This window comes from Alternaria novae-zelandiae (genome assembly GCF_023758075.1).
Source record: "Alternaria novae-zelandiae strain BMP 2774 chromosome Unknown scaffold_22, whole genome shotgun sequence".
In the NCBI taxonomy this organism is placed as follows: Eukaryota; Fungi; Ascomycota; class Dothideomycetes; order Pleosporales; family Pleosporaceae; genus Alternaria; species Alternaria novae-zelandiae.
The window spans coordinates 16,340-29,886 of NW_026056982.1; the positions used below are offsets into that span (position 1 = coordinate 16,340).

Consider the following 13,547-nt stretch of genomic DNA (forward strand, 5'->3'; position numbering starts at 1 on the left):
TACTATTATAGAGTAATTAGAAGATAGAGAATAAAAAAAAGAAATCTAACTAGCTAGAAATATCTAAAGCGTATAGGCCTATACTAGCTCTACTAGTGTAGGTAGTAGCTTTACGCGCACGTCTATACGTAATTTCTAGAGCTACTACTTTTTATAATAGATTTCTACTCTTTCTATAAATATAATATACCTACGCTAGCTTAGTGTAGGCTATTCTAGGCTAAAAGAGCTTATTATAGGCTATAGTTACTTTATCTAGCCTATTAAATAATCTTAGAAGTAGATTAAAAGTAATCTACTTTAAGAGAAAGAATAATATTAGATTCTAGCTCTAAAGAGCTTAGGCTAACTTAGCACTAGCTATAAATACCTTAGAATTACTATTATAGCTTAGTAGTAATTTGTCTTTAGTTTTTTTAGAATAATATACCTAATTATAGTCTAATATTATATATCTAGTATTTAACTAACTCTATTATTTAATATATAAACTTTATAATATATAGCTAAAGAAAAAGCTACGCTACTAGCGCTATAGTAGAAGATATAAGAATATAAGCTAATAATTATTACGTCTCTAGAATTATACGTAAAAGTAATAATTAATAATTAAAGTATATTAGTTAACTTTTAGATATAATATCTTAACTTAGAGTAAGAAAGATAGATATAGTAGTTAGAACGCGCGCTTTACTTATAGCTACGTAATCTTTTATATATATAATATAATATAAAGTATTATACTTTATATAAGTAAGACTAAAACTTTATTTCTCTAGTATATTTATATTCTTATAATACTAGAAGATATATCTAAATATATTAGATCTCTAGTATATAATTTAGTACTATTATACTATTTTATCTATTACTACTCTTTTCTTTATACTAATTCTATTATCTATCTTACTTTATACTCTATACTTTATAGCTAAGAAAGGTATACTTTAATAAAGATATTCTAAATACTTAGATTTATTCTATTCTCTTCTTATAAATATATCTACTATCTTTTAATATAGTAACGCTAATATCTAATTATTAATCTAATATATACTTTATAGCTAGTAAAGCTAAGATATTAATTAATCTAGTTTTTCTAATTTACTACTTCTAGAGTAGAAGACCTAGCGTAGCTACTACTAAATTCTAATTATTACGCTAAGTAGTAAAATATTCTATATTTAGTAAGAAAATATAAGCGCGTAGTAAGCTAATATATAATAAAATCTAGATCTTTATTTAGTAAAATAGCTATTAATACGCTAAACTAAGGTCTAAATTATCTAAAGTAGGCGCTTTTACTACTATCTATAAGTATATTAACTAGTATAATAAGTATTAAAATAACTAAGTCTAACTTAATACTTATTATTAGTTATATTTTCTATAGCTTAAATTAACTAAAATATATACTTTTACTATTACTATTAAGCTAAAATCTATAAAAATAAAGCTTAAAATAGCTAAGTCTAACTTAGTAGTATCTATTTAAATAGCTAGAATATTAAAAATATAGAAATAGCTAAGTCTCTAGAAGCTAAGATATATATATAAATATTCTAATATCTAAGTAGAAGCTTAACTAAGCTACTCTTCTCTAAGTCTAGCTAAACTTTCTTTAGTCTAGAATATCTTCTCTTTCTTAGCCTTCTTAAATCTACTTATTACTAACTTTTATACTTCTTTTATAAATTCTTTTAATATACTTTATTATTTACTAGTATTCTTACTAATATAGACTTATAATCTTATAGTAAATTCTAATCTTTTCTAATCTTTTCTAAGCTAGTCTAGACTCTACTAGTTAACTTTAAGTACTTTATATCTCTTTATCTCTAGCTAGAGTTTAACTCTTATCTTAAGTAAAGTTATTAATAATAATATTCTCTTTTTATAGATATTTTTCTTTTATAATATTATTAATATATATAACTTCTAACTATAATATCTTATATCTAAAACTTTAACTTTATATTATATATCTCTAATCTAGTTTATATATCTAGTAATAGCTTCTATACTAAAGGTAACTTATATATAAATAGATTAATAAAAGATAGAATAATAGTATAATAGGTATAGCTTAGACTTATATAAAAAGTAATAATAATATAGTAGAGTATTAGATAATAGTATAATAGGTATAGCTTAGATTTATATAGAAAGTAATAAGAATATTAATAAAGTAAATAGTAATTTAGTGTAGTAATTATAGCTTAGATTAATTAAGTAGATATTAATCTAACTAAAGAATATTAGTATAATTTACTAATTAGATATTATACTAATAAAAAAGAGAAAGATAATTATACTTAATAAGTAAGATTAAAGTATTAATAGATCTATATATTTTAGATCTTTATCTTCTTAGCTAGTAAACTAATAGACTTTATAGCTACGCTAGTAGTAGACTATACTTATTAAGGTTAAGATAGTTTACTAGATATATTAATTAAGAATAAAGCTAGAGAAGAGAGACTCTTCTTAAAAGTAACTTTAGTATTATTACTATTTTTATTAGTTTTAGCCTTACACTTATAAGAAGTAGCTATCTTCTTAGTAGTAGTAGACTATAGAAGATTAGTAAAGTTTATTAAGTTATTACTATTACTTATCTATATATAGTAGAATATTATACTACTTCTTATTACGCTAGCTAGGTACTACTTTTTATTAGTAGTAGCTCTAGCTAAAGTAATTATAACTTATATAAGTATATAATAATTAGATAATTAAGCTTATATAAGCTACGTCTTTTACTTATAAAGTATTATAGTCTTCTTAGAAGTAATCTTAGTATTATTACTATTTTTATTAGTTTTAGTCTTTTACTTATAAAGTATTATAGCTTTATAAAAGATTAAAGAAATTTAATAAATTATTACTATTACTTATCTATATATAGTAGGTAGAATATTATACTACTTCTTATTAGTAGTAGCCTTAGCTACTAAAGTAACTATAATATATTAAATAGATAATAATTAAGCGCTATAGTTACTATAATATAAAAATATTATTTCTAAGTATCTACTACTCTATAGTTATAACTTATATCTAGTAGTTAATAATAGACTATTAGCGTATACTTAGCTAGGCTACTAAGACTAAATATTATTAGTATATATATATAGTATTATTAAGAGTAAGAACTTATAAGTCTTAATAGTCTTATTCTCTAGATTCTCTTTAATCTTAAAAGTAGGTAATTTTTTCTTTTTTAGATATCTAATAATTAAGTATATTATTATTATTATTATTACTATTAGTAGTAGAAGTAGATATAAAAGTAAAAAAGATAAAAGTAAGTAAGTAGTAAGTAGAGATTTATAGCGCTTTAGAGTCTATACTTATATTATTAGCTATTACTTAGACGTAATAAAAGTAAAAGTAAGTATAGTTTATAGACACTATAGTAATATATATAGAGTTACTTAATATTTAGATAGTAAGTAATATTTCTAGCTAATAGAGTATAACTATAGTATAGATATTTTAATAGCTATAAAAATAGTAAAAAAAGAGATAGAAAAGTATTATAATAATAGTAATAGTAATAGTAAGCTATACTAATAAGTAATTTAGAAGCTCTACTATAGTAGATATTTACTATAGTAACTATACGCGTTTTAATAAAGTATAGTATTATTATAATTAGCTACTATAGTAGCTATTAGTAACTATTTAGATATAAGTAAAGTAAGTAAAAGTAAGATAGTAAAATAATAGATATAGCTAACTAAACTAGAGCTTTAATAGTTTTATACTAGATTTATATATATTAATATTAGTACTATAAAATACTACTCTAATCTTTCTTTATCTAGAAAGCTTATTTTAAATTAACTAATCTACTATATAACGCTAATACATTTTAAGTATACTAGCTTAATTATACTAAGAATATATTTAAATAAACTAGTTTTATATTTACTATAGTATACTAAGCTCTTTATTTCTAGTTAGTATAATAATATCTTTTAGCTCTAATAATAGAGATAAAGTAAAGCGTATACTTAATATTAACGCTAAGTTACTATTCTTATAAAGTTTACTACTTATAATTCTTTACTATAATCTCTACTTATATATATATAATAAGCTTTATAAAGGCTAAAGATATAACTATAATCTTACTATAGAATTAGTAATTCTAATAATATATTTAGTACTAAGTATACTATAATATTATCTTATATATAATAGAAGAGTAAATATAAGCTTATACGTTTTTAAGTAGAGATTATCTAGACTTAGAATTATATAGTATAATATAGTAGTACTAGTATATTATTATATAATATTATAAAAGTAATATAATATAAAAGATTAGATAGTATTATAATAAGAATACGCTAGTCTATAGTAGTAGGTATAGTTTAGAGCTAGAGTAGCGTAGGTAAAGCTTTTTATAACTTTTAGAATATAAAGAAAGTAGTATAATAAAAGTATTACTATTCTTATTATAGTTATAAAAGTAGAAAAAAGCTAGTAAATATATATATTTATAAATAGGCTAGATCTCTAAGTAGAATAAGCTTAGAAGTAGCTACTTAGAATATATACGTAATATAATAAATTAAATTAGACTTTAAAATCTATTAGCTCTTATTATAATAATAAAATAGTATTATAATTTTAATTACTATTAGTGCACTTTATAGATAATAGCTATATATTATAAAATAATATATACTATATATCTATTAATTTATAAGACCTACTTATTATATCTTTATATTAGTAGTTAATATTATATAGTAAGTTAAGTATTAGATACGTTTTCTTATTTAATATATACCTAATAGCTATCTAATATTAATATTTACTTAATATACTATTATACTTTAATATCTAATAGTACTTTAATATATATACTAAATAATATGTATCTTTAATATTATAGTAATAAATAAGCTTAATAATTCTTAAAATGTATTATACTTTATAATTTAATATTAAACTATATTACTATTCTATCTGCCTTACAGATTGCTATTGCGCAACCTAGGTTTAGCGGTATAGCATGTTATCTAATACATTGTTCGTGTCTTAGGCTCTTCTTCAACTCCTTAGCTGTATATTCATTTCTATTAGAACTGTCACTACTGTCGTTAATCCTGTTTTCTAACGATACTCTACACCAATTAACTTGGGAAGCTTTAGACAAGTACTACAGCGATTGGTGTTAATGCCTGTGAGCTCTACGAAGAATGTATGACGGAATCGTTACTGCGTTAAGAAGACTGTAGATCCGAAAGAAAGGTGGGTATAAGGAAGTAGCCGCATCGTTATTGCGTTGTGCACGTAGTGAATATGCGGGTGCATACACGGCTGCCTATAGCTACCACTTCGCATATATATTCCATGCTCTATTGACTGCATAACACAGAAGATCGTCCTATCAACCTACTACAAACCCCTCAACACATACCGCGTACCTTTCGCAAACTCGTTATGGCCGCCGCAACCCAGCCCGATGGCTTCTTGACTCTTCCCGCCGAGCTCCAAGTCAAGGTCTACAAATACGTTCTTGCCGCCGCTCCGAAAGCACCTGGCCCAGGTAATCTCGCACCTTATGCCGGTCTCCTTCTGTCGTGCAAGAAGGTTGCCTTCGACTTCGAGTACGAATGGGCGAAACACTACAACGCGCGTCTCCAACATATCGTCGAGAACACTTGCTTTCACCCATTGCCTGTCAAACGGTATGGGCATGCGGCGCATCTTCGTATCTTAGTCACACAGCCGGGGCCGGGCCCGGGGCCATACGTTTACGATGTACGAGCACCACCAGACTTCATGGAAATGACGCGGTTCTACACTCTGAGGCTATCCTACCCAGCTCGCGATCTTACAGTAGATCAATTTCTCTCCTTAGGTCAAGCACTTCAACTCCAGGCCCTACAGTCAGGAGTCGAATCAAGCGGAGTCTTCCCTCGGGTTGACTTCAGGGCGCAGGAAATACACTGTTCTTCTAAACCGATTTTCGAACGCCAACACTCCCAGAGTAGCCAGCATGGAAGCCAGAGCGATCATGGTAGGCGTCTGACCCTCGAATCCATACCGGCTGAGATTCGGGATCAGATTTTGTACCATGTGCTATCCGAGGGTCCGACTATGGAACGGATTTGTGATTTGTTGGATGTGTTCAATAACTCGCCTATGATTCAGGGTCACATTATGTACCGCGCCTTTGAAGACCGTTGGTTCAGGCTTCGGTGAATATAGCAAGCGGGGCACATGGGGGAGGTTTTGAAGGTGTCGATAATCCAGAAGGGAACGAGCCACGTGATGAGAGCACTGATGAGATCTTGATGTATGTAGCAGGGTCCAGGAAGGGAAAGCATCCAAACTCCAGTTTTCAATAGTTCGTTCATGAAGTCATCACCAAAATCGACAGTGTGTTAGTGAATCTTTTATACTCGGCCTGGTGTAGCTTCAGTTGACGCCTTCTCATTCTGCGTGCCAAGTCGTACTAGCGTATCAGCAGATGTCCCCATCGTGTCCTCCGGGTCGAAAATCTCCTGCGCTACGTTGCGCCATTGTTTGAGCGAGACCTATGTATAGTGTGGGGATATCTGTCGACGGAATCGAGCGGAGCCCTGTCAGCCCATTTGGGTGATTAGGTAAGACGAGCTAAGTGAGCGGCGCCGATCTTCATACGTCACAACCCCCTCGCATCAGTCACCGCCAAATCCATCAGCACAGCCTCGGGCAATTTTGTCGTATATTCACCCATCTCACAACTACCAGCGAAAACACAGTCAGAGCTATCTGCCTTAGCAATTTTCCGATACCGTGATGTACGGGAACATCTTTCTCACGTAATGACGATGAACCTAGAAATATGGCAAGTGCGCTCGGCCGGAGGCACTACCACTGAAAACCACCGAGATCCGCTACCCTAAACCACGCGGTGACCAGAGGGTCATAATGATCGCGATCAGCACTCACCTTGCAGCATAGACAATGTTGGCTGCTGTTGAGGAGAAGCAAACCGAAGCCACCATCACATCTCATTCGCAACTCGCCCAATCAGCATATGCGGCCCAAGATACCGACAGCCATCCAAGATACGATCGACGTCATTATAGACCGTTGTTCTGCTCGAGGCATCTCAAGCGATCCAATTCCGTTGTAAGAAGTGTTCGCATCGAGGTGTATCGTGATGTGCAGAGCTCAGGTGTCATTCCGATGGAACGCCTATCATGCACGCGCGTCGATGGTCCCTCGTCGTTACCGGATCTTTACATCCTGAACTTTGTGGGGTAGCGCCATCGGCTCCGCGATCCCCCAATAGTGCAAGCCACGGGCCGCTTCAAACAACGAAATTTTCTTAATAGCCTTGGTAGGCTCTACCTCATATCTCGCTATGCATCCCACGACATCCGCAACGAATGCCTCCTAGAACTCCCCATGGGCGAAGAGATCGCTCCACCCCAAGATTTCGGTGCTTGGGGTCCGTTTGTTCGCGACAACTACCGCCCTATACGTGTGACTCGCGCAGACATAGCTGTAGCGGCTGCAGCGTTCGGTTTAACCAACTTCTTCGCCATAACCGCAGCCTTCATCGCCGTTAGGCAGACGAAAGCATGTCGGCGCCCGAGGACCAGTGTCTACATCTGGATGGTTTGGCTGGAAATCGCGGCTTCGGTAGCTCTCGCCATCGATTGCCTGTTGTATTTGTTGAGGATTATAGAACCTAGCTTTTACTTCTTCTTCTCAGTCCGCAAGTATACCGTAGCCTTGGCATCTGTACTTGGCTGACATCAGCAGTGCTTTGCTGGGTTTTTCAGATTCAGTTATTGCCTCAAATTATTATCAATCGCATTCGTATCATCCTTGGGGATCGAGTCAAAGGCCGGCGCCTCGTCGCAGGCGCCGCGATCTATGTGACCTTGATCAACATCAGCGTGTTCATCATATGGATACCTGCGCGGCTGCAAATAAGCTCAAAGTACGCCTGCAATCCGTTTTTCATGAATACGCCCACTAATGGACGCAGTTGGGTTCGAATTAACGCTATTTGGGATCGCACCGAGAAAGTATTATTTCTTCTCCTCGACGGATACCTCAATTGGTACTTCATCCGCGTCGTCAATGCCGATCTGGTTAAGAACGGTTTGAGCAAGTACAACCGTCTGGTCCGTTTCAACAAGCGCATCATTGTCGTGTCTCTCCTCTTGGACGTCTTGATCATTGGCGCGATGAGCATCCCCAATGGATTTGTGTGAGTTTGGCTTGTTCAAGTACACCCTCGCTCAACGCGACTAACTTTTACAGCTACGCTATGTTCCATCCTCTTGCATACCTGGTCAAACTCAACATAGAAATGTCTATGGCTCACCTCATCAAGACCATAGCCCTAGGCAGCCCGAACCCTGGTAATGATCCTTCACGACTCTTGACTTTCTCGTCTTCGCCCGGTGAAGACATGTTCAATGCCAATATGTTTGCGGAAGTACCACAGCAACGACGTTCGATCATTCGCGGTTTGTTCGGCAGCGACCATATCTCGTTCTCGCAAGAAGATGTCCGCATGAGAAAACCGGGAGATTCCTCTACAGGTAGCACATCCGTGCCTGATTACGAACTGCCGTCTTGGAAACCTAGGGCGGAGAAGGAGCCTGATATGATCGGCAGCGATAATCTCAGCTCTGAAGCGAAGAACAACACGAGAACCCACCAAGAGAACTGTCGTCAGGAGAGCACGGTGCCGAGCAGGACCAGAAGTCTAGATGGAGGACCAAGCATCCCCATGCCGGCGGCAGTACATCTTCCTACTCGAGCAAACAGGTCGGAAGTTGGTTGAACAATTCTTGCCAATCGCTACATTCATCACCTAGCAACTACTTAGACCAGGGGTACAATCCTCCTGACGCTAGTACTACGTCATGTTGCCGACTGCGAATCGCACCGAGCCCACTCAACGCGAACCGGGACCATTGACCTACCAGAGGGATGCGTGATGGGACCAGTGATGCTGCTTAGTTTGAAGCAAATCGCATCGCCTCAACAAATCGCCATTACATACGCCCCTTGATCGTCATGTAAGAGGTACGAGGCTGCTTGCAGGCTTCTCATGTCACACAGCGTCTTCGTGTCGCTTGAGCGCACGATTTCCATCTCCAACGGCATAAGAAAGTGGCGCATACACTTATCAATCCTCCGCATGAGTTTGCAGATGCGAGAGTAATGCCGCACAAGAACCGGAGATCAGACATGTTACTGATTGAACGACACACTGTTCGGGCCAGGGCTGTTCCGATAGTATTTGGGGTTGCTTCTACGACATACAAAACGTGTCACGGGCGGCTGCTTGACCGTGTGTCCTTGGGAAGATTTCACACAAACTATTGGGATGAAGTGCAACAACGCATACGTGCCGCAATACCCCTGATCTAAACTTTTCTTCGTTTGGCTGCTAATCAAGCACAAATAAATTGGTCAGACTCGCTCGTACAAGCGCTATGGGTACTTACGGCTGTGAAACAAACATGCCGCGAGAGGAAACATGCGCGTGGTATACCTAGCCGATAACCGAAGACTATTGACTGAAAGAGATTGTCTTCCCGCTTGGTACTCCGTGTTATGATGTTGCCTGGTAAGAAATACGCGGCACATAGGTATCACGAGAGGACGAATCAAATGATTGTTTGATATCCCAATATAAGAACCGGCATCACCCCAACGTGCCGGCTGCTCATACTTCCTCACACGTACCTAAAGCTACCTGAACGTGTGACTTCTGAATCGAGCAACTCCACCAACGTTACGTACATAGAACCCACTGAGTCGCAACATGAAGTACCATCTGTCTTTCGTCGCTTTCATCGCCATCGGCTTTGCCGCCGCACAAGGCATTCGGGGCGAAGTTCGCATTGAGAAGAAGAGGTCGAATTCAGATCTATGTACACCCCTTCCACCCAATCATATCAATCCCCAAACTGACAACCTCAGATTCCGTTCCCGTCCCCGATTCAGTGCACATAGAGTCCTACCCTGCGGTCCCACCGCCTGTAGAGCCTACCGACATCAGCACCGACGACTCGTGCTCCACGGCCCTCACCACAATCACGACTACGCGTACCGTCTCAGTCATCACACAAATCCCTTCCAGCCTCGCTAGCGTGACGGGCACCGTCGATATGAGCTCCTCCATGCCTTCTCAGTCAGCACCTTCGACGAGTGAGACCGGCCTCATAGAACTCACTACTTGGCTTGCGCCCCAGCCATCAACCGCTACGGCCACGGATTTCGTGCCCGCCCCGAGCAGTGCTGCGCCTCCGTATGCTCCTGCTCCTTCTGCTAGTGATACGACGACGGCGACTGTTATTGTCGAACCGACTCCGTCCACGTCGAGTGCTTCGGGTCTGCCGGGGTTTACGGATGCTGCTGGGACGGTCGGGGTGCCGGTGGTTGTTGTTGGGGTTCTTGGGTGGGCTGCTTTGGTGCTGTAGGGATGAGGTGGATGTGGTCACTTGGTATTGGGAGGGGGGAGTAGATAGTAACGTTATACGCGAACAAAGAATCTATCCGTATCAAAAAACTGATCGAAGGAGTGTGTTTACGATGCTATACTAGATCTCTGTCATCTGATCACCTCCCCGTCATGTCGCGTTCTACTTGGAGTCATAGTGCACGCTGTCCAAGTGGCGAGAGAAGCGTTTCATGTGCTAAGCGATATGAGGAACGACGTCTCCCGCTCTTAATCACAAAACGACTCTGATACTGGCTCTATCGGACCACCTTATCCTTGCCAGTTGGGGTCCTCAGCCTGAAGGGCACGAGCAATAGCCTCGTCGTCAGCCTCCTCAGGGTTGATGCCAATGCGTGCCTCCTCGCCAGTGAGAGCAATGGAGCCCTGCTGTCTACCAGTCATGCAGCAAGAGTAGAACAAGCTAGCCCACAGGAAGACCCTAAGTACGCACTCTGATCAGTACAGTCCCTTGTGGAATCGGAAAGTGATGACCTACCAGTTGAAGAAGTTCAACCAAAGTAACAGTCCCTGCCATGTGTTGATCTTGACTCCGCTAATCCATAGTCCCCGCTCTCCAGCAAAGTGTGCATCTCCCTTCGCGGGTGTACTAGCGACGTGTCCAATGAACCCTATGATCGACATGCCAATCGCAGCTGCCATCTTGAAACACTGGTACTTGATATACCTCTGCTTGGAGAGGGTACCAGCGACGGCGCGCCTCTGTTCTCGGCGGATGAGGTAGACGGTAGTGATGGAGGTCAGGAGGGGCGTGTAGAGGAGGCTCAACGTGAAGAACTTGCGCTCCGATGGGATTACGAGGGTGAAGAAGGCGGCGACCACGGCGAGGACTGCGATGCCCATTTGGCAGTTTTGAATGATGCGCAAGCGGGGAGAAGCATCGCGAGGGAGGGCGGAGAAGGGCCCGAAGCTCGTGGGTAGGTTCATGGACGGCATCTTGGTGGAGGATACGCCGTTACTTTCGTGGTGGTAAGAGATGTGAGGACGCAGATGTAAGCACACGATGCGGGCCTCGCAGCGTTCTTTATCGTGGGGCTGGCAGCTTCACCGGTTGCGCCTCAGGAACAACGGGATGCATACCCCTGCCAGCCACAGACCTCAGAATCCCAAATTTGGCATCTTTCTATACTCAAATTCGCGCGCCCTGGTGGGGAGGTGGTGCGCGATTGGGCCGGGTGCCTGGAACTGGGGCGCGCGATACCGCAAGCGTGTCGCGTAGTTTAGGCGGCCAGCCTGGCGTAGGCGGACGTTGTGTCAAGCTGTCAGCACGCGATCTGGTTTTTGGCGAGCGAAGCTAGGAGCGTGTAGAGGTTGATGTATTGAATATATAGCCCGGCGTTTGTCAAGATGGTGGTGAGAGATGCAAGCCATTCGCTGTTTGGAAACTGAGTATGTCCTGGGCCGTCAGCACTGCGCTCAAACTCGAATAATGCAATGAAGGTGTCCGCCGGCTTTGTGCCATCGCCATCACTCGAGTCGTTGAACTGGACATCGTCGTAAGACTTGCTCGTCGTCCCTACTCTTGTAATATCTGCATTTACTTTTGCGATCTGAGTATGCGTTGTTTCCGCTAACACGCCATGCTCTTTGCGCCTGAGGCAGTCATCAATACGAGAGATTGGATCATCGGTAGCATTAGCGACCTCTAACACTAGCATCAAAAGCCACCCGTTGTCGCTGGTCGCATGATCAGGTTTCGAGATCGATGAGGGATTCGACCAGATCCTCTCGCACGCGAAGCGGCTCATTTGCGCCAGACATGGCATGAAATGAACCGTCCTCTTCGTCGGGTGGAGTGCATACAGATACTCGGCCGATGCGAGATCTTGAACGCGTGAAGTCTCGTACAAGGCTAGATAGTTATTTAGGCCATCGCTGGGTTTGTGTGCGCGGTAACGGCGCGCGCGTTGGAAGCCCGGGAGGCATACACGCTCGGGCAGGTGCTCGTTGGTCCACCAATCGTTCAGTGCATCTTGATCGACTGTGGCAGAGTTAACAGACCCCCATAGGATGAGGATACCGTTAGTCGTTTGCGACGCGGTTGAGGGAGATGCCATCCCATGCTAAGGCGAGTTGGGCGGTGCGGTTCACGAAGTTGGCCAGCTTTGGTTTGCTGATAATACAACTAGCCGCAATTTCAGTTCGATACGAGTTGTGCGTATGTCGCAAGATGGCTCAGAAGGCTCGAAGGGATTACTTTGCTCAGGCTGGTGTTATTGCACGCGCGCAGTGCTGCTCTTATCGGACCTTACGGTGATTTGCCAAGTGGGGCAGCTGCCGGTTGTTCCTGCAGTTCTCCGCACAACGATCATCCCACGTCTCTCCCTTCCAACCTGCCCTTGTCCAACATGCCCAGGGGGTGACAAAACGCTCTTCACCATGCGACAAAGTCTGAAAAAGCCGATGATCGGCAATTCGCACGTTCGTCCGATGGTCGCGGCCTGAAACTGGTATCCCCAAGCCTCGGCCGGCGAGAATAACGTCTCAGTTTCTGCCGGTGCCATGAAATTCTCGAAGGCTATGCGCTTCGCCACGGCGCGGCGCATCGCCAGATGACCTGCTCCTCGAATCGTGCAGCAGCTTTTACGGCCGAGGAGAATTACAATCTCGCTCACTTGCATCCGAAAATCGATAACGCTCGCGCCAAAGGGATCGCTGCCTCCTAAGCGTATATCGAATCGGTAGAAGACTCTGCCTTTAGAAACAAACTGGAACGAACAATCCCTTGCTCTGGATCCGCGATCTTCGCGCGTGGGAACCGGTGAACAACGTCTGGGAACCATGTCAAGCTCTTGTCAAATTCATCTACCGGCACTATGAGCATGACAACGCACCCTATGCCTGCAACGTTTGCAAGATTAATTGGCTGGATAGCTCCGCTGGATGGCATTGTCTAATTTCCCACGAGATAACCCACACGGCTAACGCCGATCGACACTAGCATTCAGCCTGTCTGCGGCAACTAGCCGAACAAGCCTTGCTACCAAGGTCAGGGGAAAATATTAAGTAGCAATGCGCCTCCTCGTACAGGCGCCTGCACGCCGTC

The 13,547-nt window shown here is 40.4% G+C and overlaps 2 protein-coding genes across 2 annotated transcripts; one reads left to right on the forward strand and one right to left on the reverse strand.

Annotated features, from left to right (window-relative positions):
* Positions 1 to 7,982: 7,982 nt before the first annotated feature.
* J4E88_009003 (uncharacterized protein) lies at positions 7,983 to 8,815 on the forward strand (the record flags this gene model as incomplete). Its single annotated transcript, XM_049402610.1, has 2 exons — positions 7,983 to 8,233; positions 8,287 to 8,815. 2 exons carry the CDS (start codon positions 7,983 to 7,985, stop codon positions 8,813 to 8,815), a joined length of 780 nt encoding a protein of 259 aa, XP_049251465.1.
* Positions 8,816 to 10,753: 1,938 nt separating this feature from the next.
* Positions 10,754 to 11,437, reverse strand: J4E88_009004 (uncharacterized protein; the record flags this gene model as incomplete). The annotated part of the gene is made up of 3 exons (XM_049402611.1): positions 10,754 to 10,922; positions 10,980 to 11,411; positions 11,433 to 11,437. 3 exons carry the CDS (start codon positions 11,435 to 11,437, stop codon positions 10,754 to 10,756), a joined length of 606 nt encoding a protein of 201 aa, XP_049251466.1.
* Positions 11,438 to 13,547: the final 2,110 nt, after the last annotated feature.